The 24,960-nt window shown below is 42.9% G+C and overlaps 1 protein-coding gene across 8 annotated transcripts in view; it reads right to left on the bottom strand.

The window, feature by feature from the left end:
- The window catches only part of gria2b (glutamate receptor, ionotropic, AMPA 2b), a 69,648-nt gene that overhangs the window by 6,293 nt on the left and 38,395 nt on the right, over positions 1–24,960 (bottom strand). For all 8 annotated transcript variants that reach the window (XR_008759996.1, XM_055927374.1, XM_055927373.1 and 5 more), the window contains exons 4-13: positions 9,339–9,535; positions 5,718–5,771; positions 5,058–5,216; positions 4,597–4,764; positions 4,175–4,279; positions 3,728–3,835; positions 2,349–2,555; positions 1,825–2,192; positions 602–800; positions 202–449 (exon numbers count right to left, since the gene is read on the bottom strand). Coding sequence is in view for 7 of the 8 variants with exons in the window: in XM_055927374.1 (XP_055783349.1) it covers positions 202–449; positions 602–800; positions 1,825–2,192; positions 2,349–2,555; positions 3,728–3,835; positions 4,175–4,279; positions 4,597–4,764; positions 5,058–5,216; positions 5,718–5,771; positions 9,339–9,535 (1,813 nt within the window). In the remaining variant the exon portion in view is untranslated. The remainder of the gene's footprint in view (positions 1–201; positions 450–601; positions 801–1,824; positions 2,193–2,348; positions 2,556–3,727; positions 3,836–4,174; positions 4,280–4,596; positions 4,765–5,057; positions 5,217–5,717; positions 5,772–9,338; positions 9,536–24,960) is intronic.

Consider the following 24,960-nt stretch of genomic DNA (forward strand, 5'->3'; position numbering starts at 1 on the left):
AAATAATTCAAATTTTTTTGCTAAGATATTCTAAATTTGTTTGCAATTTATCGACTTACAATAAATTGCAAGGCTTTTTATATTTTAAGGGGTTTTACCTCATCTCCTTATACAAACCAGAACACATAAGCAAAGCTACATCAGGGTAGGTGGGATACTATAACAACATTAGGAACAACATTGTTATACTATTCCACCCACCTTAATGAGGATCCTTTGGGCGTGGCGATCCCATAGCCTTTGGAGTCCAGGTTGCCGCCGACCTTCATGGTGTCGCAGGGCTTCCTCTGCTCGATGTACTCGTTCATGGTGGACTCCAGCAGATAGGCGTATTTGCCCTTGGACTTGCGCACCCGCAGCACCCCCTCTGCTGTGGTTTTCACGAACACAGAGGGCTCTGCGCTCCGCATGTAAGTCCACATCTTATCGAATAGGGCAATTTTGGAGCGCTGGAGGGTGGAGAGAGGACAGATACACAGTTATCAGTTAAGAAGAAACAAATATGTTCCATAATTTCTAAGTTCATCATGTTAATTACCATATTAACATATTACCATGGGATTCCTAAGTAAATACTTGGTCATTTATGTCTTTCTCTTACCCTAAAAAACTCCTTGGTACTGCCGGAGTCCAGTGTTCCATAGGAAATCTCGGTCTGCTTCGCCAGATCCTCAGCACTCTCAATGGGCGACACCATCCTCTCAACAGTGAGGAAGGCAGCCAGGTTGGCAGTGTAGGAGGAGATGATGATCAAGGTGAAGAACCACCACACCCCCCCCACAATACGCCCAGAGAGGGATCTAGTGAAGAACACAAATATAAATGGTTAGATCCTGTTTCCAAAATGGATTGTCAAACCAACTGGTGGGCCAGAATTGATTCATTTGATGGGTCATGGCTTAAGACTGTGTTGGCTTGTTGGTCTACAAGAAATGTCCAACATATTTACTAGATAACTGTTCCAAAACATTTGCAAACCATTACAATATGTACATGGCGTCAGTATATTGAGTACACACTTTCTAAAAGTCAGAGGTCACTACAACATGCAAAAGGTCAAAGATCAATCAAATCCCTCTTTCCAAAACCAAACATCCATACATGCCATTCAAGATGGAGGACACACACACTAAACTCATATCTGTTGAGGGCGTATAAATAAATGTTATGACCATAAACATAAATTGAAACTGAGCACACTGGAGCAAATATACAGTGTTAGCTCTCCCAGTATACATCAGCATGTATCATTCATACACAAAGGGATGCGGTGGGGAACAGCTACACATTGACGCCACGGCTTATCTTTCCTGACTCAAAATGACTGGGGGAGTGGATATGTAGTAGGAGGGTTGATGACAAATCTCCCAGAATTCATGTGACTGACTGTCCCCTCTCTGGTGCAAAGTGGGAGCCTGCTTAACATAATCTGCTGCAATGGCACCTCATTAAATCGCTATACGCCAATCAGTAATATGACTGGGCCTATGGTATTTTTAGTCTGTTTAAGTATTATGTTGTATGTTGAGCGCACAAGGACTGCAAGGATTCTACAGGAAGTGAATCAAAGTGTAATGTCCTGAGATTGAGTTTGTAGAGATATCGTTAATGTATATTTTTATCTCGTTATTTTACAGGGTAAAATGATTGAGATTACATTGCCATTTTTTAATACAACAACCTGGGGAATAGTTAAAGGGGAGAGGAGGATGGAGAGATGATTAGATGGCCATTGTAGTATGAGTTGCCAGGTTGCTGAGCCAGAAGATCGATGTAAGAATACTAGTAAATCAGTGGGCCAGCCTAACAACGTACAAGACCCACCTTGGCGAGATGTCACAGCCCTGTCTCATGAAGGCGCCGAGGGAGAACCAGAGACTGTTGAATATCCCAAACTCGTTGGTCGATTCATTAGTCTGGATCTGGCCATCCTCGTACTCCTCTGTGTGCCACTCGTATGGGCTGAATCGGCTGACCAGGAAGAGTACCACGCTCACACCGATGTAGGCAAACACGATGCACATCCAGATCTCGTAGGCCAGAGGGTCCAGGAAAGAGAAGACTCCAGGTTTAGACTTCTGGGGCTTCTTGATCATGATGGAGATCCCCAAGGACATGAAGGGCTTGGAGAAGTCAATGACTTCTTCTCGGACGAGGGTAATGGTCAACGGTGCCACGGCTATATCAGCTTTCTGGGTAATAGAGGAAGAAGGAGCTTATTGTTCTAGGGAAACAGCATATGGTTTAGTTGTGTTTAAAGGGAACTACTGGGAATGTTTCAATAGTTTGTATACAGAAGGTCATTGGATGTAATCAGTATTAGAAGATCCATGTATCTCTTTTCTTACCCCATAGACGAGCTCTCCCACCATTCCGTTCCAGATCTTGGTCTCAGCGTCTCGGGCTCCGTATTTTCCATCCCCCACAATTTTCAGCTGGTATTTGAAGCCGCAGTGCTTGGCTATCTCAGCGGCCAAATCGACACAGTAGCCCTCGTATCTTTCATTGTCTAGAAAAAGGTCAGCGTTCTTCTTAAGCATTACATATGGGGCTTCCTGAGGGAGAAAAGTACAAATACTGTTCAGTCCAGTAGGCTTGCCTTTAGGCTTTACATCATGGTATATATGCTAGCTTTGTACAAAGACAGAGGAATGAATAGTTTCACGAACTTAATGTTGTAACAGACTTAGAGCTCTATTCAATATGGAAAGCTGAAGCATTACAGATTCCGTGATAGAGATGTTAAGGTAATTTCTGATTGAGCCGACATAAGCAGCATTTACTGTGAATGAAGTCTCTGATAAAGCAGGAAGGTTGCCATTAAATTTCAATCACGCTGTAAAGCTGAACTTTTGCAAATCTGAGTGAATAGAGCCCCTAGACAACTATGGGTTGGTTTGTGTATGTTGTACAGTGTCCATATTAGGACAGCCTCAGTGTGCTTAGTCCCCTCCTGTACTCTCTGTTCACCCACGACTGCGTGGCCAAGCACGACTGAAATCAAATCACATGTCATTACTCACATGCGCTGAATACAACAGGTGTTGACCTTACAGTGAAACACTTACTTACAAGCCCCTAACTAACAAGGCAGTTGAAAAAAATACAGATAAGAAAAAGAAATAAAAGTAACAAGTAATTAAAGAGCAGCAGTTAAATAACAATAGCGAGACAATATACAAGGGGGTACCGGTACAGAGTCAATGTACGAGGGCACCGGTTAGTTGAAGTAATATGTACATATAAGTAGAGTTGTTAAAGTGATTATGCATAGATGATAACAACAGAGAGTAGCTGCGCTGTAGAAGAGGTGAACGGGGGGCAATGCAATGTGTTACCTACATGTACAAATTACCTCGACTAAATTGTACCCCCGCACATATTGACTCAGTACCAGTAACCCTTGTATATAGTCTCGCTATTGTATTGTGTTACTTTTATTTTATTTTTTACTTGAGTATATTTAGTCAAATTTCTCTATTTCTTAAACTGCATTGTGGGTTAAGGCTTGTAAGTAAGCATTTCACGGTAAGGTCTACTGTTGTATTCGGCGCATGTGACAAATACAATTTTATTTGATTTTATATGGACACTGTAAAGTCGTAAAAACATGATTCTATGGAAAAGTAACAATTGCTAAGTGAGAAACTAATCCAAGGAAATGATATACAATTGTTGTGTGTTCATGAGTCAGTTAGTATGAATAGAGTCTATGATAAATCATTACCAAGATTGTGGTCACAATGACAGTTTTGTTTTCCATCCCTGTTGTGTCATTCGGGAACACGTCTGATTTTGTGACAGCCATTTTGTCAACTTCATTCCAATATCCAATCTGTGGAGGAAATAATGAATAGTGAATGAACAATGCCATAATGTCATGAGACAATGTTGTTGTTTCACATGGTGGGAAAGGACTGAAGCATCTACACAGCGATGTTATGAATTCTCTGTAATTTCTTCTCTTTGTGCAAAAAATGGTTGATTTCTGTAGGCCAATTCCATCCAATGTCGTGTCTTTAGATCTTTGCTCTATTGGTTCAGTTCTGATGTGCTGTTGTCTTGTTCCATCACAGACAAACACATTAAAGACTGTCTCATATATTATACAACCTTGATCTATTAAGATTCTGACTTATTCTAGACATATTCATATTCAGAAACACTAGCATACCTTCACAGGACCATTATTCTTCAGCTCCATGATATTAACTGAGTAGTTGACTCGTTTGCCATGTTGATCGAACTGAATGTTCCCTGTGAGGCCGTCCACACGAACCTAAAAGGACACAAAAGCACATCGTCAGAATTGCAAGACGCCACAATTAAATACCTCTGTCATAGACAAAACCAATTCAGTTTCTCCACACAGATTTGGATTCACATTGCGTTGTCTAAGCTCTGAAGCTGGAGGCTGACTATTGTGTGTGGGCAGACGATTGTCACTGTTAGCTCAGGGGAGAATGTGTTGTGTGCGTTTGTGTGTGTGTGCATGCGTATGTGTGTGTGTGTATGTGTGTGTCCTTATACTTCTGTGTCTGTGTGTGTGTGTGGCAGAGCCAGACAGCCGTTGCCACGGCAACCCCATGCTATCACCTGTTTGAGTGCGCGCTCGATCTCCACTCCCTGCGCCCAGGGCACAGCGGGGTTGGCCAGACAGTCGCCGTTGTTGCCCTTCCTGGCGATGTCAATGCGCTGCTTGTGCAGGTAGCGGAAGGCCTCCGTCATCACCTGCACCGAGTCGTAGGTCAACGCAGATGTGTACTGCAATAGAACAGAGGGGGATGGGTGTGTGATTGTGTGGGGAGATATGGGGACACAGGGGAGGGGGAGGAAGAGGTGGTGTGTGTGTGAGGGGGGTTGTGACGACTTGTTAGTGTGCGTGTCTGTGTGTGGGCATGCGGCTGTGTTCCTGGGTTTGCACGCGCACAGTATGAGTGAGTGAGTGAGAATGGGGGAGGAACATTTTTAATCGGCATACACCTCACAGCTCCCCGAAGACAGAAGAATGCTAGCTGAGTGCCTCTCAACCGAACCCAATGTGGATATCTACTCACCCTAATCTTACTGTCGGCACCAGGGTATTCCTTCTCCTCCAGAGCCTCCCACCTCTGGTCAAATTTGGACACCAACGGGTCATCAAAATCCACAATCTGGAAACCTGACACGTTGGCTCCGCCATATTGGATTTTGGAGAGGTCCCCATCCACAAAACCCTGAAATTAAAACAAGGAAATCAAATAAGGAGATAAAATGGAAATGTTTGCATCATACAAATCAAGAGCTTTTTGTCAAAATTGAGATATTGCCATAACCTCGTTCTGTTCAATGGATTGAATGCTGTAATAACACAGAATAAAACCATTAATAATTATTGATGTTATTAAGTTCAAAAGATAAACATTTCTGACACCATCACACTAATGAGTGTGACTTTAAACTTTAAAGCCAATTATCTCAGAATCATCTTTTTGCAGATAGAACCTTATAGTCCCAAGCTATCGAAATGTCAGCGAAAAGGAAAAAAAAAACGGGAAAGGAATGATTTAATAGATAACTAATTGTGTAATACGTAGAGGGTTCAATTGGAAGACAATCACTCTGTGTTCTCAATGTCTTATCACTATGCTTTGAGCTTGATAAATTATTTTACAAATCACTTTGTTCTTCCTGAGATTACAATTCCACTGCTGGTTGACAGAAGTGTGTAAACTTACCAAATTCGCAATGATGTAGTGGTAGCCTTTCACATGTCTGCCAATGGTGATGACCTGGGGGCAACATCAGATAGGGAAACAGAACAGAAACCATAATGACGTGGAAACCAAACAAGACAGTCACCAAGTAATCATATTCCTCATGGTACAGCAGTCATGTTTGAGAATGAAAATTGCATACTTCAGTGGAGTTCTAACTCTTTATCTACCAAACACAAAAAAACATCCATATTTTAGTGTGGAGCGATTAGTGCTTTTTGAGGTCGATTCGGTTTCTGTTCGATTATCAAAAAATTATCACGGTTGACGATTTCAGTTTAGATTTTTTTGTTTTACATTAAATGCACTATGCATTATGTAGGTTGAATGCTGTAAAAACACAGAATAAAACAATTAATAAAAGTCCCATGATGGTAGTTGATGCCTATTACTGCTTATCATATATTAACCATCGATTACTCACATTACTTTACCCTTAATAAAATATTTTTGTTGTTGTGTATATTACATTAGTTATATTTGATGACTTTATTATTTCATTCCAAGTAATCATCTCATCATCTAGAGCTGCTGGCTATGCTGTATGACAAAATCACTATTTTAGTAGTTCCTTGAAGTAAATATGGCATACTTTTATGACTGCTGAATACCAACTATCAATCACTTAGATCACGTCTTTTCCGGTAGGGATACCGCGCAGAGCAACTGCTCTCTATCCCTCTTGATCTCGCATTCTTCATCTCTTCTCTCCCTCTACACACCAGAGAGGAAGTGGCGAAGCGAGAGGTTTCACTCTCGCCAAAATCTGTCCAAAATGAGCCCAATGCGTTTCTGTGGCTTATTTTGGAACTAAGCTTGCTGCCGCCTGCCTTCCTTCTTTTGGAACAACAACTCCCATTGTTAAGGCGGAGACATGAGCATCTAGTCATTATATACAGATCTCTGCCCACACCAACCGGACAAGTAGGCGCGCAATGGATTATGGTCTTTGTAGTTAACTTCTTATGGCTGGGGGGCAGTATTGAGTAGCTTGGATGAATAAGGTGCCCAGAGTAAACGCCCAGCTACTCAGGCCCAGACGCTAAGATATGCATATTATTAGTAGATTTTGATAGAAAACACTCTGAAGTTTCTAAAACTGTTTGAATGATGTTTGTGAGTATAACAGAACTCATATGGCAGGCAAAAACCTGAGAAAAAATCCAACCCGGAAGTGGGAAATCTGAGGTTTGTAGATTTTCAAGTAATTGCCTATCCAAGATACAGTGTAAATTTGGTCCGATTGCCCTTCCTAAAGCATCCACTAGATGTCAACAGTCTTTAGAACCTTGTTTCAGGCTTCTACTTTGAAGGGGGAGCAAATAAGAGCTGTTTGACTAAGGGGTCTGGCAGAATGCCATGAGCTAAGTCACGCGCGCAGCCGTGAAAGCGAGCTACGTTCCCTTTCATGTCTAAAGACAATGGAATTGTCCGGTTGGAATATTATTGATTTATGATTTATGATAAATTTATGATAAAAACATTCTAAAGATTGATTCTATACATCGTTTGACATGTTTCCACAAACTGTAATGGAACTGTTTTGACTTTTCGTCTGGACTAAGTGCATGCGCCTTGTGAATTTGGATTTGTGAACTAAACGCGCAAACAAAAAGGAGGTATTTGGACATAAATGATGGACTTTATCGAACAAAACAAACATTTATTGTGGAACTGGGATTCCTGGGAGTGCATTCCGATGAAGATCATCAAAGGTAAGTGAATATTTATATTGTTATTTCTGACTTCTGTTGACACAACATGCCAGGTATCTGTATGGCTTGTTTTTGTGGCTAAGCGCTGTACTCAGATTATTCCATGGTGTGCTTTCGCTGTAAAGCTTTTTTGAAATCTGACACAGCGGTTGTATTAAGGAAAAGTTTATCTTTAATTCCATGCATAACACTTGTATTTTCATCAACATTTATGATGAGTATTTCTGTAAATTAATGTGGCTCTCTGCAAAATCACCGGATGTTTTGGAAGCAAAACATTACTGAACATGACGCACCAATGTAAACAGATTTTTGGATATAAATATTAACTTTATCGAACAAAACATACATGTATTGTGTAACATGAAGTCCTATGAGTACCATCTGATGAAGATCATCAGGTCAGTGATTAATTTTATCTCTATTTCTGCTTTTTGTGACTCTTCTCTTTGGCTGTGTTTTTGTGACTAGGCACTGACCTAACATAATCGAATGGTATGCTTTCGTCGTACAGCTGTTTTGAAATCGGACACTGTGGTGGGATTAACAACAAGTTTATCTTTAAAATTGTGTTGAATACTTGTATGTTTGAGGAATTTTAATTATGAGATTTCTGTTGTTTGAATTTGGCACTTTCACTGGCTGTTGTCAAATCGATCCCGTTAACGGTATTTCAGCCGTAAGAAGTTATTTACCACATTGTTTGCGCTAAACTATGTAAAATATTGTCCTGTTGGAAACTACAACTCCCTACTACATCGCACAATTCAGGCTGGATCTGATTTATCTCTGGAGAAACTGCTCATTGAGCTCACAGAAAAAAAAACGAACGAAACGCAATTATAATAATTGAACCGACGTCAGTAAATTATTGAACCGACATCGGTCAATTAGTTGTTAAAAAACTAAAATTAACCAAAATTTCTGTTAAAGGATAAGCACTATCATATTTCCACATTATACCTGTAGCATGTACAATTGTTGTGATTAAAAGTCATAACCCACTGCCACCTGCCAGTGCTATCCCTTGTCAGTACCGAAACTAAAACAGGAAGCCCATTTCAGTAACTACCTCAAAAGCCATTTTAGTAACTATCTCAAATGACACACCTGCAACTAATCCCACCACATGAGTAACACCTCCACTTAGAAATCCAGTTACATATAGAGATTTGAAGAATCATTTGAATAAAATGCATTTTAAGTGACTTCCTTTGGCAGGAGAGTGTGACCAGGTTGAATTATTTTTCTCTCAGATAAAAGCTCTAGCATGCAACAGCGGGGTGAATATGGGTATTGGTTAAACACATGTCTGCTTGCTTTAAATACTAATCAATGGACTATCCCAGGGTCTAGCGAAGCTTTAGAAATAACCTGTTCATGTGAATCTCTATGCCTTTTAATTCTATTGTTTTATTCTAATATAACAATTAGAGGGATTGTTGCAAGGCCTCAGTCCACTTGCTGGGTAGATGTGAGAAGTTTGCAGGGAAGGATGCACACAAACATAAACAGTTGATATACACACACACACACATTTGATTTGCTGGGAGCAAACAATTGATTCCCATTCAAAATTATATTTTCCCTAACCCTAAACCTAACCCTTAACATAACCCCAAACCCCTAACTCTAAACCTAATCCCTAATTATAATCCTAACCCTATTTATAACCCTAAACCTAACCCCTAAGCCTAAAATAGCCTTTTTCCTTGTAGGGACTGAGGAAATGTCCCCACTTGTATGAATATTCCTTGTTTTACTATCCTTGTGAGGACTTCTGGTCCCCACAAGGCTAGTAAAATCAAACACACAAGCACACGCCAACAACATCTCACTCGCTGCATTACACATACTGAGCTTGTACCTGCTCCATAATGTCTCGGACTTTGTCCTGTTCACAGTCGAGGATGACCCGTCTCTCCTTCTTGTTCTCCAGGTCCTGGAATAGGGAGCGATAGGCTTCGTCTTTCCTCTCGTCCTTCAGGTTGCCCACGTTAATGGCCGTCACCTGCCACTTCCTCTCCGCAGCCGTGTCCAGCACCACCTGCAGCGTGGTCAAACCTGGACAGACAACAGGGTCATGTTCATTTGTCACTAAACTGAAGAAAATGCTCTGAAACTGGGTGAGATGAGAAGGCACTATTTGAACTACTCCAATAAGAAATGCTTGTTTTTGTTTTCTGTCGCAAAATGTTTTGCTATGGTGTGTTCTAATGAACATGACCCATGAATACAGTTCATTGTAGGGTTCATATCCATGCAAATAGATGGATATATGACATTAGAGGAGCCAACATCAACCAACATTTGTGGTGAAAGGTAACACACAGTTCTACTACCACACTGTCTGGCTAAAAGACCCACAAGGTCCAGTTCATCATACTGTAAGAATTACTCCTGTGTACAGTTACCTCTGCCCCTTTTAATCATTTTATCTCTGCCCCATTCTTTCTGTACAATTCTCTACAAAGAGTTGTTTGTTACAAGTTAATTGTTACATCAATTCTAATGTTCCTATTCTACTTGTGTCCCACCTTGTTTAATGACGGTACAAGAGTAGTGTGTGTTGATCAACCTCCATAAAGGGCAGTTGGAGCATGATTTGATATTAAAGGGGGTGAGTGTTTCATCCAAGTTGGTGAATTACAGCTAATTGATTTGATACGACTGGGCAGCAGTGTCCATGAAGGTGAGATGTCGGGGGGCGGGGGTGGTGCTTTGTGCTGATGTCGGGGGGGGGGGGGGGGGGGGGGGGGGTGCTTTGTGAAGATAGTAGATGGAGGCAAGCATTTTCCTCAGAACACATTGTAAGTCATGATTACTGTAGGGTCATTATGACTCAGTAAAGGTTGACTGTTTCTCCGATGCCCATTAAAGAAGATAATTGGAATTTGCTCTCATTTAAGCTCCGCTAAACATGGGCTGACGCGAGGCAACAAGAGAATGCCGGCTAATGGTCAATATTGTAAGTTATTAGGCCTATGCATTGGGTAAAATTTAAACATATTGTATTTTGGAAAGCATCTTCACAGAGTGGAAATCATTTTGTTAATCTTTTGGGATGCATGTTTATTGCATGTCCAGACTCAGCATTACATGTGAGAAGCATTTTCATGCTTTTATGTCTTCCTGGGATAGTCAGGAATCACCACACTATACAGTAGCTTTACTAAACTACTGCCACTTGGAAACCTCAACAGAGTGTTAAGTTACATAGTCACAAACCCTAAGCATCGTCATTAAACCGATTCCGACACTATATTGATACCATGAATGCTAGAGAAACCTGTTAGAATACCCTTCGGTTGGAACTGAACTCTTAGGACAGAAATACATCGATTCAAAGCCCACAAAATGTAAATAAGTGAAACATGCAATATTTTACAGTTGGGATTCAAACATATATTTCCAATAAAAATGTTGAGAAATGATGCAGAACAATTGTTATAGACAGGATGATTGAATTCTATACTCACTGCATAGTTATATATAAAGTATTGGGTCAAAAATTATTGTGTTCATTGTGTTTTACATGACTGCACCTCTACTGTCTACACAGTCCCACTGGAACTTCTTGTCAATAGGGGGGGCGCTATTTTTTTCCCAAAAAAATCGTGCACAATTTAAACGGCCTCGTACTCTATTCTAGATCATACAATATGCATATTATTACTATTGGATAGAAAACACTCTCAAGTTTCTAAAACTGTTTGAATTATATCTGTGAGTAAAACAGAACTCATTTGGCAGCAAACTTCCAGACAGGAAGTGAAAATTCTGAAAATGGGGCTCTATTTCAGGGCCTGCCTATTCAACTGGCTTATATTTATCGATATACATGCACTTCATAATAGATGTCAACAGGCAGTGGAAGGTGGAATGGGGTGTCTAGCTTGATCTGAGGTCGAACAAGAGCTTTTGGAGTGGCAGGTCAGGAATTTCCTTTGTCTACCAAGGTGCGCGAAGCACCTCGATATTGTCTTCTGATAAGCGTTCGGTTTACACGGCGAATATCTCCGGCTCTGATTTTATTTGATACATGTGATAATAACATCGTAAAGTAGGTTTTTTCAACCGAGTTTTATCAGATTATTCAACGGTTATTGGGACTTTTGGAGTTTTCCGTTCTTTGCGTGGAGAGGAAATGGGAACCTTATCAACATTGGCTAGCATTGTGGCGCGAATTCGACAGAAGAAAAGGACATTCTAAAACCAAACAACGATTTATTCAGGACCAAGGACTCCTGGTACAAGATTCTGATAGAAGCTCAGCAAAAGTAAGAACAATTTATGATGTTATTTCGTATTTCTGTGGAAAATGTTGATTCCTATTCTCTGCCGTTTTGGCGAGCGCTGTCTCGCAATAACGCAAGCTGTTTGTTATGGTAAAGTTATTTTTAAAAATCTAACACGGCGGTTGCATTAAGAACCAGTTTATCTTTCATTTGCCATACAACAAGTATTGTTATGTAAAGTTTATGATGAGTTCTTTGGTCAGATTAGGTGAGTGTCCAAAATATCTCTGGAGATTCTGGTGAATCGATGCTACGTATTCACAATGTATAATCAGGATTTGTAGCTCTAAATATGCACATTTTCGAACAAAACATAAGTGTATTGTATAACCTGATATTATAAGACTGTCATCTGATGAATTTGTTCAAGGTTAGTGATTAATTTTATCTGTATTTTATCGGTTTTGTGCAAGCTATTTTTGCGGGTGTCACGACTTCCGCCGAAGTCGGCCCTTCTCCTTGTTCGGGTGGTGTTCGGCGGTCGACGTCACCGGCTTTCTAGTCGCCATCGATCCACTTTTCAGTTTCGTTTTGTTTTGTCTGTATTATCCACACCTGTTTTCAATTCCCCCATCATGTTCCCTATTTAACCCTCTTGCTTTCATTTCTGTTTGTCCGTGATTGTTTGTGCGTTAGGTGTTGTATTTTGATACCTGTTCGTATCTGTTTATGTTCCATTTGTGGAATTGTGCATTTATCGTGAGTAAATCTCTGTGGTTTCGCTCAACACCTGTGTCCTGCGTTTGACTCCAAGTATTCTCCGCACACAACCCCTGACAGAATCACGGACCAATTTCAAATGAAGTCGAGGTAGCAGGCGGAACACTGATGGGTCATCTCCGGTGAGTAGGCACATAACTCACCCAGAGTCTTCTGTTGCGCACATGTGGTTACATATAGAATTTCCTGAGTTTTCCTCGCATCCTCAGCATAAGGCGCTAGTAGATTCAGGCGCAGCTGGGAACTTTATTGATCGCTCTTTAGCACATAGATTAGGGATCCCTATTATTCCTGTTGATGTTCCCTTCCCTGTACATGCCTTAGATAGTCGTCCTTTGGGGTCGGGGCTGATTGGGGAGGTCACAGCGCCCATCGCTATGAGATCGCAGGGGGATCACGAGGAGAGAATTAGTCTCTTTTTGATCGACTCTCCTGCGTTTCCTGTTGTGATGGGTTTTCCCTAGTTGGCCGCTCATGATCCGATTATTTCGTGGCAACAGAGGACTCTCAAGGGATGGTCCTGTCAGTGTTCAGGTAGATGTGTAGGTGTTTCCTTAGGTGCCACTACGGTGGAGAGTCCAAACCAGGTTTCCAACATGCACATTCCTCCCGAATATGCCGATTTGGCATTTGACTCAATTACCACCCCATCGACCGGGGGATTGTGCGATAGATCTCTTGGTAGACGCTAAACTTCCCAGGAGTCATGTGTATCCTCTGTCACAGGAGGAGACGGTGGCTATGGAGACATATGTCACCGAATCTCTGGGACAGGGATACATTCGGCCTTCCATCTCACCTGTCTCCTCGAGTTTCTTTTTTGTGAAGAAGAAGGATGGAGGTTTGCGCCCGTGTATTGATTATCGAGGATTAAATAAGATCACGAAAAAATACAGTTACCCACTACCACTCATAGCCAGTATGACCGAGTCATTACACGGGGCGCGCTTCTTCACAAAATTGGACCTCAGGAGCGCTTACAGCCTGGTGCGTATTAAGGGGGGAGATGAGTGGAAGACAGCATTTAGCACCACTTCTGGGCATTATGAATACCTCGTCATGCCGTACGGGTTAATGAATGCTCCATCAGTCTTCCAATCATTTGTGGATGAGATATTCAGGGACCTGCACGGGCAGGGTGTAGTGGTGTATATAGATGACATTCTAATATACTCTGCTACACGCGCCGAGCATGTGTCCCTGGTGCGTAAGGTGCTTGGTCGACTGTTGGAGCATGACCTGTACGTCAAGGCTGAGAAATGTCTGTTCTTCCAACAGTCCATCTCCTTCCTAGGGTACCGCTTTTCAGCATCAGGGTTAGAGATGGAGAATGACCGCATTTCAGCCGTGCGTAATTGGCCGACTCCAACCACGGTAAAGGAAGTGCAGCGGTTTTTAGGGTTTGCCAACTACTACCGGAGATTTATCCGGGGTTTTGGTCAGGTAGCGGCTCCCATTACCTCACTGCTGAAGGGAGGACCGGTGAGACTGCAGTGGACAGCTGGAGCGGACAGGGCGTTTGGTCACCTGAAGGCTCTGTTTACTTCAGCTCCCGTGCTGGCTCATCCTGATCCTTCCTTAGCATTCATAGTTGAGGTGGACGCGTCCGAGGCGGGGATAGGGGCTGTGCTGTCTCAGCGTTCGGGTACGCCACTAAAGCTTCGCCCCTGTGCATTCTTTTCGAAGAAGCTCAGCCCGGCGGAGCGAAACTATGATGTGGGGGACCGGGAGTTGCTGGCTGTTGTCATGGCTCTGAAAGCGTGGAGACACTGGCTTGAGGGGGCTAGACACCCTTTTCTCATTTGGACTGACCACCGCAATCTGGAGTACATACGGGCAGCGAGGAGAATGAACCCTCGTCAGGCAAGGTGGGCCATGTTTTTCACCCGTTTTGATTTCACCCTTTCCTACAAACCAGGTTCCCAGAACGTTAAGGCAGACGCACTGTCCCAGCTGTATGATACAGAGGAGAGATCCTCAGATCCCACTCCAGATCCCACTCCCATCATTCCAGCCTCTCGCCTGGTTGCACCGGTGGTATGGGAGGTGGACGCGGACATCGAACGGGCGTCACGTTCAGAGCCCATTCCACCTGACTGTCCAGCTGGGCGTATGTACGTTCCGTTTGATGTCCGCGATCGTTTGATCTGTTGGGCTCATACGTCACCCTCCTCTGGTCATCCTGGTATCGGTCGGATGGTGCGCTGCCTTTCTGAGAAGTACTGGTGGCCCACTTTAGCTAAGGACGTTCGGGTTTATGTTTCCTCCTGTTCGGTATGTGCACAGTGTAAGGCACCTAGACATCTGCCCAGAGGGAAATTACAACCCCTTCCCGTTCCACAGCGACCATGGTCACACCTATCGGTGGATTTTGTGACGGATCTTCCCCCGTCGCGGGGTAACACCACGATCCTGGTTGTTGTGGATCGGTTTTCTAAGTCCTGCCGTCTCCTTCCTTTGCCCGGTCTCCCTACGGCTCTACAAACTGCGGAGGCTCTGTTCACCCATGTATTCCGGCACTACGGGGTGCCTGAGGATATAGTTTCTGATCGGGGTCCCCAATTTACGTCTAGAGTCTGGAGGGCGTTTATGGAACGCCTGGGGATCTCGGTCAGCCTTACCTCAGGTTTCCACCCCGAGAGCAACGGGGAGGTGGAAAGAGTAAACCAGGATGTGGGTAGGTTTCTGAGGTCCTATTGCCAGGACCGGCCGGGGGAGTGGGCAGCTTACATCCCCTGGGCCGAGATGGCCCAAAACTCCCTCCGCCACTCTACCAACCTATCACCTTTTCAGTGTGTGCTAGGTTACCAGCCGGTCCTGGCACCATGGCATCAGAGCCAGATTGACGCTCCTGCGGTGGATGAATGGTTTCGGCACTCAGAGGAGACTTGGAACGCTGCCCACGTACGGCTACAACGGGCCATTAGGAGACAAAAGGCGAGTGCCGACCGCCACCGCAGTGAGGCCCCCGTGTATGCACCGGGGGATCGGGTCTGGCTCTCGACCCGAAACCTACCCCTTCACCTGCCCTGCCGGAAGCTGGGTCCGCTGTTTGTGGGGCCATTTAAAGTCCTGAGGAGACTGAACGAGGTTTGTTATAGGTTACAACTCCCCCCTGATTATCGTATTAATCCCTCGTTCCATGTGTCTCTCCTCAGGCCGGTGGTGGCTGGTCCGCTCCAGCAGTCTGAGGTGCGGGAGGTCCCTCCGCCCCCTCTTGACATCGAGGGGGTCCCGGCGTATACCGTAAGGACCATCATGGATTCTAGACGTCGGGCGAGGGGCCTTCAGTACCTCGTGGAGTGGGAGGGGTACGGTCCGGAGGAGAGATGCTGGGTACCGGTGGAGGACATCCTAGATCCATCCATGTTACAAGAGTTTCACCGTCTCCACCCGGATCGCCCTGCGCCTCGCCCTCCGGGTCGTCCCCGAGGCCGGTGTCGTCGCGCTGCTGGAGCCGCGCGTCAGGGGAGGGGTACTGTCACGACTTCCGCCGAAGTCGGCCCTTCTCCTTGTTCAGGTGGTGTTCGGCGGTCGACGTCACCGGCTTTCTAGTCGCCATCGATCCACTTTTCAGTTTCGTTTTGTTTTGTCTGTATTATCCACACCTGTTTTCAATTCCCCCATCATGTTCCCTATTTAACCCTCTTGCTTTCATTTCTGTTTGTCCGTGATTGTTTGTGCGTTAGGTGTTGTATTTTGATACGTGTTCGTATCTGTTTATGTTCCATTTGTGGAATTGTGCATTTATCGTGAGTAAATCTCTGTGGTTTCGCTCAACACCTGTGTCCTGCGTTTGACTCCAAGTATTCTCCGCACACAACCCCTGACAGCGGGGAGTAAATTGCGTTGTGTGTTTGGCTACTGTAGTGAGCTAATAGAAATATATATTGTGTTTTCGCTGTAAAACACTTTTAAAAAATCGGAAATATTGGCTGGATTCACAAGATGTTTATCTTTCATTTGCTGTACACCATGTATTTTTCATAAATGTTTTATGATGAGTATTTAGGTATTTCACGTTGCTCTCTGTAATTATTCTGGCTGCTTCGGTGCTATTTGTGATGGTAGCTGCAATGTAAAACTATGATTTATACCTCAAATAGGCACATTTTTCGAACAAAACATAAATGTATTGTATAACATGTTATAAGACTGTCACCTGATGAAGTTTTTTCTTGGTTAGTGACTAATTATATCTCTATTTAGTCGGTTTTGTGATAGCTACCTATGCGGTAGAAACATGGTGAAAATATGCGGTTGAGTCTTTGGCTATTGTGGTTAGCTAATAGAAATACATAGTGTTTTCGCTGTAAAACATTTTAAAAATCGGAAATGATGGCTGGATTCACAAGATGTTTATCTTTCATTTGCTGTATTGGACTTGTGATTTCATGAAAATTATATCATATGATATCCCTGTCCCGTTAGGCTAGGCTATGCTAGTCAGCTTTTTTGATGAGGATGCTCCCGGATCCGGGATGGGTATCACTGAAAGGTTTTAATACCTTAGAGTATCAATGTCCTTCTTTCTCCTCAAACCCTGGCCTGTATTGTACTTTAGACACAGATCACCAGATACTACAGTATGTCTACAGGTAACATACTGTAAGTGAAGTGAAAACACCATACCATACCAGTAATGAACCTTTCTGTGAAAAATATTCTTATCATTCCACATCGTGCCAGCCGAGTATGCATGCCATTCTTAATATCAATAAAAACATCCCCAACCAATAAAAACAATAGACCAATGGGGTTTCTCCTTCATTTTCCATTTCCCAAATAGTTTGGGCGTCGAGATGGGCTGATTTCCCATGCAGCCTCCCTCCATCATGGCGGGTAGTGGATGGCTGACAGACGGGCTGTGGAGACAGCTAGCGCTTTGGGAGAGGAGGAGTGGTGAGGCTGAAGGATAGTCAGAGGCTGTCAGAGAAGCTGTCTCTCACCCACAGAGGGGGCAAAGGCTGGGAGAAGAGCCGAAACACACATAAACGTCCAGAACATCTCCCGAGATTCTAATTCAAGATTCAACCCATTGTAGATAGAATATAAAACACTGTACTCAAGGTGTGAACCTATACTTGCATTACCTCTCTCTCTAGACTAAACCCCCAATTCAATTGCATGCAGATAAAGGGAAAGTGCACTGCGGGTTCATTCTGAGTGTTATAGTAATTCTGTATCAGAGGTGTCACTCCTTATTGTTTCTCGTCAACATGGTTTGGAAACATACACTGTTATTGTTCAAACATACACCATAGGTTGTTGAGCTCGGGGCCAATCATATCCCATCCATTTAAAACAATGATTAAATATGTTCTACAAAACAAGACATCTAACCTTAATTTAACCCCATAAAAAGGGTTCATGCCCCAAGCAACCATAGGGAGATAGGAAACAAATTGCACTTAATGAGAAACCTGAATTTTACACAAAACTCTTATCTTTCATTGTGCAACACTGCAGAGCGAGGATTATCCCCAACTTTCAAAGAATGCCAGTTCAAGGGGTGGATAAGATCTTGGTGGTACAATCTGTGTAAATCATCATCAAAGTTAGTTTTACATCAAGTCAAATCTTTACAGCTGTTTCCCAGATCAGATCTAGATATAATCTAAATGGACCCCATAGCCCCTCCTCCGTGGACACTAGGAGATCTGAAGGGATTGGGTAGGTATAGGCAATATGGTATTTTCTTGATGTTTGCCTTTTGATAGGATTGACATAATTTCTGCAATATTGCTCCTATCCAACTCCTTCAGATCTACAGGAGGGGCTAGGGAGGATAGGCTAGGGGGGAGGGGATAGGGTCCATTTAAATTTCTGGGAAAGCCTCAAGACTTTTAAAAGTGGCAGTCAATTATCAGGATAGCGGCAATCAAGCTACCACTTTTCTCAATTGGATAATTAGCTAAGCACCCACTTTGAGCCTAACATTGATGTTTCCAGTACAAAGTCTTCCTGGTAGGAAGCATGAGACAGTAATAATTTGACTGACTGCATTATAAGTCTCTTGCGTGACTGTCAAATTCATCAACATCAACATGTTAGTAGCATCTCCTCAGTACCTTGGCACATTGTAGAATGGTATTGGGAGCACATTTCATTTATATTGAACCCTTTTTTCCCTAAGGGACTGAGAACACATTATTTACAGCAACATAAATCTGCTCTTTCTTAAAATCTGCTCTTTCTGAAATGTCCCTCCAAATTCCATTGTAGCCTTGACAGTATCGCTTTCAAAGGACTATCGAGGAAGTCAGGAGAGGCGTAGGTTTAGTAACTAGACCCAATGTGCAGATGGGATTCATTATATCTAACGACAACACACACACACACACAAACAGACAGATGCAGGGAAGCACACACACACATGCACACAGACTCTAAAAATACACACACACACACACACCAATCCACATACACCAAGGAGCCACCACACCAGTGTACGCACTGCACATCAGTTGCCATGGGAATGAGTGTGGATCTATCTGACCTAATTAGGCAGAGCAATGTGATGATGAAATATGCACAAGGGGCGAGCCAGAGAGAGCTCATCAACCAGGGACTAGCATTATAGCATTAGCATTCTCAGTAAAACATTCCATTATACTCGTTTCATGTAGCTCACCCTAGCACAACATTCCACTACAACTAGCACTGTAGGTTTAGCACATGCTAATTGGACCTTCTGAGACCATGGATATTCTTTTGAGCCCTATTCAATGTAGACAATGCTATCACACATTCCACTGTAACCAGCCCTTTTCGAGAAAGAGAGAGCGAGAGAGATGGCTAGAGAGAGAGAAAGAGACAGACAGCACAAGTACCAACAGACTAGCACAACAACACCCCCTAAACCAGAGAGCTGAAAAGGGAAAGAGACGTGTCTGCACTCTGGACTGTGGTGACAAAACTCCAACAGGAGGGAGAGGAAAACCAGCCCAGCAGGAGGAAGGGGGGAGAGTGTTGAAGGAGGAGGTGAGAAAGCTGAGATGGGACAATGAACAACTCGTGAGAGAGCTGGCCACCCCCCCAGAGAAGCCAACAGAACATCCCTCTTCAGACCCCGACCACAGCCAGGACAGACAAGACAGGACCCACTAACCCACTAACCCACCAGACCCACCCCCCTCCCAGCAACCCCTGTCAGCCCCCCTGATAGCCCTCTTGACAACCCCCCCACACCCACTGAGGACACAAAAAAGCCAGAGATTCTGCTCCTAATAGACTCAAATGGTTAGGCACCATGATGTAGCCAGAGGTCAGCTAGTTTCCGTCCTCCTCTGGGTACTGTACATTGACTTCAATACAAAACCTAGGAGGCTCGTGATTCTCACCCCCTTCCATAAACTTACAGAGAAATTATGACAACTTCTGGAGGACAGACTCCAATTTATTAGAGTTTTTACAGTATGAACTGACATGCTGTCCACCCAATCAAAGGATCAGAGAATTAATATACTGAAAGCATAAGCTACAGCTAGCTAGCACTGCAGTGCATACAATGAAGAAGAAGCAAGACAGAGAGAGAGAGCTGCTATATTTAGATGTATTTATTTTTACTTTCACTTACTTACCTAGCGATTGCAGCTAGCTAGTTTAGCATATACAAACATCCAGCTCAAACAGTAAAGGATGCTATGTTAGCTAGCTGGCTATGGCTATCCAACATCTGGAACTCTTCTAAGTCAAGGTAAAAAAACGTAAAAATGTATCTATCTCCCTTGATGTAGCCATTGTTTTTTTTCACTAACATAATGTATCTATCTCTCTTGATGTTGCCATTGTTTTTTAAAATTGTAACATAATGTATCTATCTCTCTTGATGTTGCCATTTTTTCCCCCTGTTAACAGAATATCTATCTCTCTTTATGTAGCCATTGTTTTTGGTTTTGTTTTTTACTTTTGGTTTTATAAATATTTTGCCACCGGGGCTCGCCGGTGTAACTGTTAAATTGCTTGCTGTTGACTGTACACTATACTGCGTGATTGTAGCAGGTTTACTAACGCGTTAGTTCTAGTAGCTATGTTGACTATGATGTTAATATGGTGGCAACGATTTAGGCTGTGTAGCGGTTAGCGGTTATGATATGAAAGTTTGGCTTAGATTTTTTTTTGTTGCCTAGTCACAGACAGGAGATGTGTTGTGCACTGAAGTCCACAAGCAAAGGGAAACGGTGAGAGGAGGCGAGAGTGTAGATGCGAGAAGGAATTAGACAACAATCAAAGGGATCATTCTGTTTTTCTGATTTGGACAGCCTCTATGACCAGGTACACCTCTACAAGATTTGCCAGGACCCTGAGATTCATAACACTCAACCGCAGACACAGTACCTCACACAGGAGCATCATAATTATGAGCACCCCACCCAGACATGTAAGACTCCCTCCCAGAACCAAGTCTCCCTCCCAGACCCCCCAGACCTGCACCCAGAGGACCTACGCCCAGACCACAGCATCACCAGCCACACCCCCAACCAGTCGACCCCCCCAAACCAACCCGGGCCACACCCTATGTAGCCCCCCCCCCCCCCCCCCCCAGATCAGGCCTATGCCCCTCCATGCCCCCCAACCCTACAGCAAGGACTTCAACATGACAGCAACCCATATGCCCAGGTTGTGAGCAGAGCAACAGGCCCAACTCCCACACCCAACCAAGCCCCATCCATTGACCTGAGAGGCATTCAGCAGATGCTCAGCATGCTCTCAACTAATGATCTGTGCACATTGTGGAACACAAAGCTTTTACCATCTCATGCTGGAATATTCAAGGTCTAAGGTCATCTGCCTTTGGCCTAAAGAGCAGGATCCCACACATCACCAAAGAAATCAGAAATACAGAAATTGTTATTCTACAAGAAACATGGTATAGAGGAGATGGACCCACTGGTTGCCCTCTAAATTACAGAGAGCTGGTAGTCCCATCCACCAAACTACCAGGTATAAAACAGGGAAGAGACTCAGGGGGTATGCTAATTTGGTATAGTTCATACCTAACCCAATCTATTAAATTAATTAAAACAGGAGCATTTAACATCTGGTTAGAAATTAATAGGGAAATTATTTCAACAAATGAAAATGTCATCCTGTAAACTACCTGTATACTACCTATATACTACCTCCTGTACACGACCCCCTATAGAATCCCCATACTTTAGTGATGACAGCTTCACCACCATCCACCATTTCCAGGCTCAGGGACATGTACTAGTCCAGGGCAACCTAAATGCCAGAACTGAACAAGTAGCACACAGGGGGACAAAGACCTACCTGGAGGTGACAGCATTCCCTCCCCCATATCCCCCCCTAGACACAACTATGACAAAACACCCAACAAAAACGGGTCACAACTCCTGCATCTCTGTTGCACGCTGGGTCTTTACATAGTCAATAGTAGCCTTCGAGGGGACTCCTCCGGTAGGTACATCTACAGTGGCAAGAAAAAGTATGTGAAACCTTTGGAATTACCTTGATCTTTGCATAAATTGGTCATAAAATTTGATCTGATCTTCATCTAAGTCACAACAATAGACAAACATAGTGTGCTTAAACTAATAACACACAAATAATTGTATTTTTCTTGTCTATGTTGAATACATCATTTAAACATTCCCAGTGTAGGTTGGAAAAAGTATGTGAACCCCTAGGCTAATGACTTCTCCAAAAGCTAATTGGAGTCAGCAGTCAGCTAACCTGGAGTCCAATCAATGAGACGAGATTGGAGATGTTGGTTACAGCTGCCTTGCCCTATAAAAAACAATCACAACATTTGAGTTTGCTTTTCACAAGAAGCATTGCCTGATGTGAATTATGTCTCGAACAAAAGAGATTTCAGAAGACCTAAGATTAAGAATTGTTGACTTGCATATAGCTGGAAAGGGTAATAAAAGTATCTCTAAAAGTCTTGATGTTCATCCCCATATTTTTTTTTTTTTTTTTTTCTGCTCCTTTGCACACCAGTATTTCTACTTGCACATCCTCATCTGCACATCTATCACTCAATTGTTAATTGCTAAATTGTAATTACTTCGTCACTATAGCCTATTTATTGCCTTACCTCATTTGCACACACTGTATACAGATTTTCTGTTGTGTTATTGACTGTATGTTTGTTTATCCCGTGTGTAACTCTGTGTTGTTGTTTTTGTCGCACTGCTTTGCTTTATCTTGGCCGAGATAAAGCAAAGCAGTGCGACAAAAACAACAACACAGAGTTACACATGGGATAAAGAGACATACAGTCAATAACACAAAAATGAGAAAATAAATGGAGGAAGTTCAGCACTGTTGCTACTCTCCCTAGGACTGGCCGTCCTGCAAAGATGACTGCAACAGCACAGCACAGAATGCTCAATGAGGTTAAGAAGAATCCTAGAGTGTCAGCTAAAGACTTACAGAATCTCTGGAACATGCTAACATTTCTGTTGATGAGTATGATACGTAAAATACTAAACAAGAATGGTGTTCATGGGAGGACACCACAGAAGAAGCCACTGCTGTCCAAACAAAACATTGCTGCATGTCTGAAGTTAGCAAAAGTGCACCTGGATGTTCGACAGCGCTACTGGCAAAATATTCTGTGGACAGATTAAACTACTGATGAGTTATTTGGAAGGAACACACAACACTATGTGTGGAGAAAAAAAGGCAGAGCACACCAACATCAAAACCTCATCCCAACTGTAAAGTACGGTGGAGGGAGCATCATGATTTGGGGCTGCTTTGCTGCCTCAGGGCCTGAACAGCTTGTTATCATCGATGGAAAAATGAATTCCCAAGTTTATCAAGACATTTTTCAGGAGAATGTTAGGCTATCTGTCCGCCATTTGAAGCTCAACAGAAGTTGGGTGATGCAACAGGACAACGACCCAAAACACAGAAGTAAATCAACAACAAAATGGCTTCAACAGAAGAAAACATGCCTTCTTGAGTGGCTCAGTCCTGACCTCAACCCGATTGAGATGCTGTGGCATGACCTCAAGAGGGCAGTTCACACCAGACATCCCAAGAATATTGCTGAACTGAAACATCTTTGTAAAGAGGAATGGTCCAAAATTCCTCCTGACCGTTGTGCAGGTCTGATCCACAACTACAGAAAACATTTGGTTGAGGTTATTGCTGCCAAAGGACGGTCAACCAGTTATTAAATCCAAGGGTTCACATACTTTTTCCACCCTGCACTCTGAATGTTTACACGGTGTGTTCAATAAAGACATGAAAACGTATAATTGTTTGTGTGTTATAAGTTTAAGCAGACTGTGTTTGTCTATTGTTGTGACTTAGAGGAAGATCAGATCACATTTTATGACCAATTTATGCAGAAATCCAGGTATTTTCAAAGGGTTCACATACTTTTTCTTGCCACTGTATAGTGCATCTCTTGGCAGTAGTACTGTAGACTACTGTACTTTATCACTGACCTCAACCCAGAGTCTCCCAGGGCATTCACAGTCAGCCAACCCCTTTCAGACCACAGCAAAATCACAATCTACGTGAACAGAGCAAAACTCAACCATGAAGCATCAAAGCCAAAAAAAAACGGCATGCTGTTAAGAAATGCTATAAATGGAATGAGGGTAGTGTAGACACCTACCAAAAAACAATTGGCCAACAACAAATCCCTCCGAGACATTTCCGTGGACAAAATGTTTCCCTGCAATAGTGAAGGTGTAAACTTAGCAGTAGGAAGCATGAACAGTATATTTGAACTATTAGCTAACATATGTCATTTAAATTCAAGCAGAAAACCTAAGAAAACAAACAGCATAGAGAAATTGTTTGATAAAGAATTCTAAAACCTTAGAAAGAAATTGAGAAACCTATCCAACCAAAAACACAGACCCAGAAAACATCAGCTTATGCCTTCACTATGTGGAAACACTAAAACAGTACAGAAATGCACCAAGAAAAAAGAAGGAACAGCATGTCAGAAAAAAAGCTCAATGTGATTGAAGAATCAATAGAATCAAATCACTTCTGGGAACATTGGAACAAAACAAACAACAATTCATGAGGAGATACCTATCCAAAATGAAGATGTATGGATAAACCCTTTCTCCAACCTTTGGAATCATAAAATTATTATTAATGATGTGTGTAGTTTTAGTCAGAATTAGGGTAAAACAATATATCTGTACAATATATCTTTATAGTATCTTAAACACAGACTGTCTGAGCAAAATTCGGTGCCGACCTTAGCTAGGGGCCACTGAGAGATTTGGGAGAGGGCAGGGAGTCTGTCTCACGGCCTTCCTAATCTTGGGGGAGGACAGGGAGTGCTTCTCACTGGGTAGTGATACAGTATGTGCATAGGATACCTACTGTTCGTGTGAATGTATGTGCGTATGATATCTACTGCTTGTGTGGAAGTATGTGCGTATGATATCTACTGTTTGTGTGGAAGTATGTGCGTATGATATCTACTGTTTGTGTGGAAGTATGTGCGCCGCTATAAAATGGATGTCT

The sequence above is a fragment of the Salvelinus fontinalis genome, chromosome 6, assembly GCF_029448725.1.
Source record: "Salvelinus fontinalis isolate EN_2023a chromosome 6, ASM2944872v1, whole genome shotgun sequence".
NCBI lineage: Eukaryota > Metazoa > Chordata > Actinopteri > Salmoniformes > Salmonidae > Salvelinus > Salvelinus fontinalis.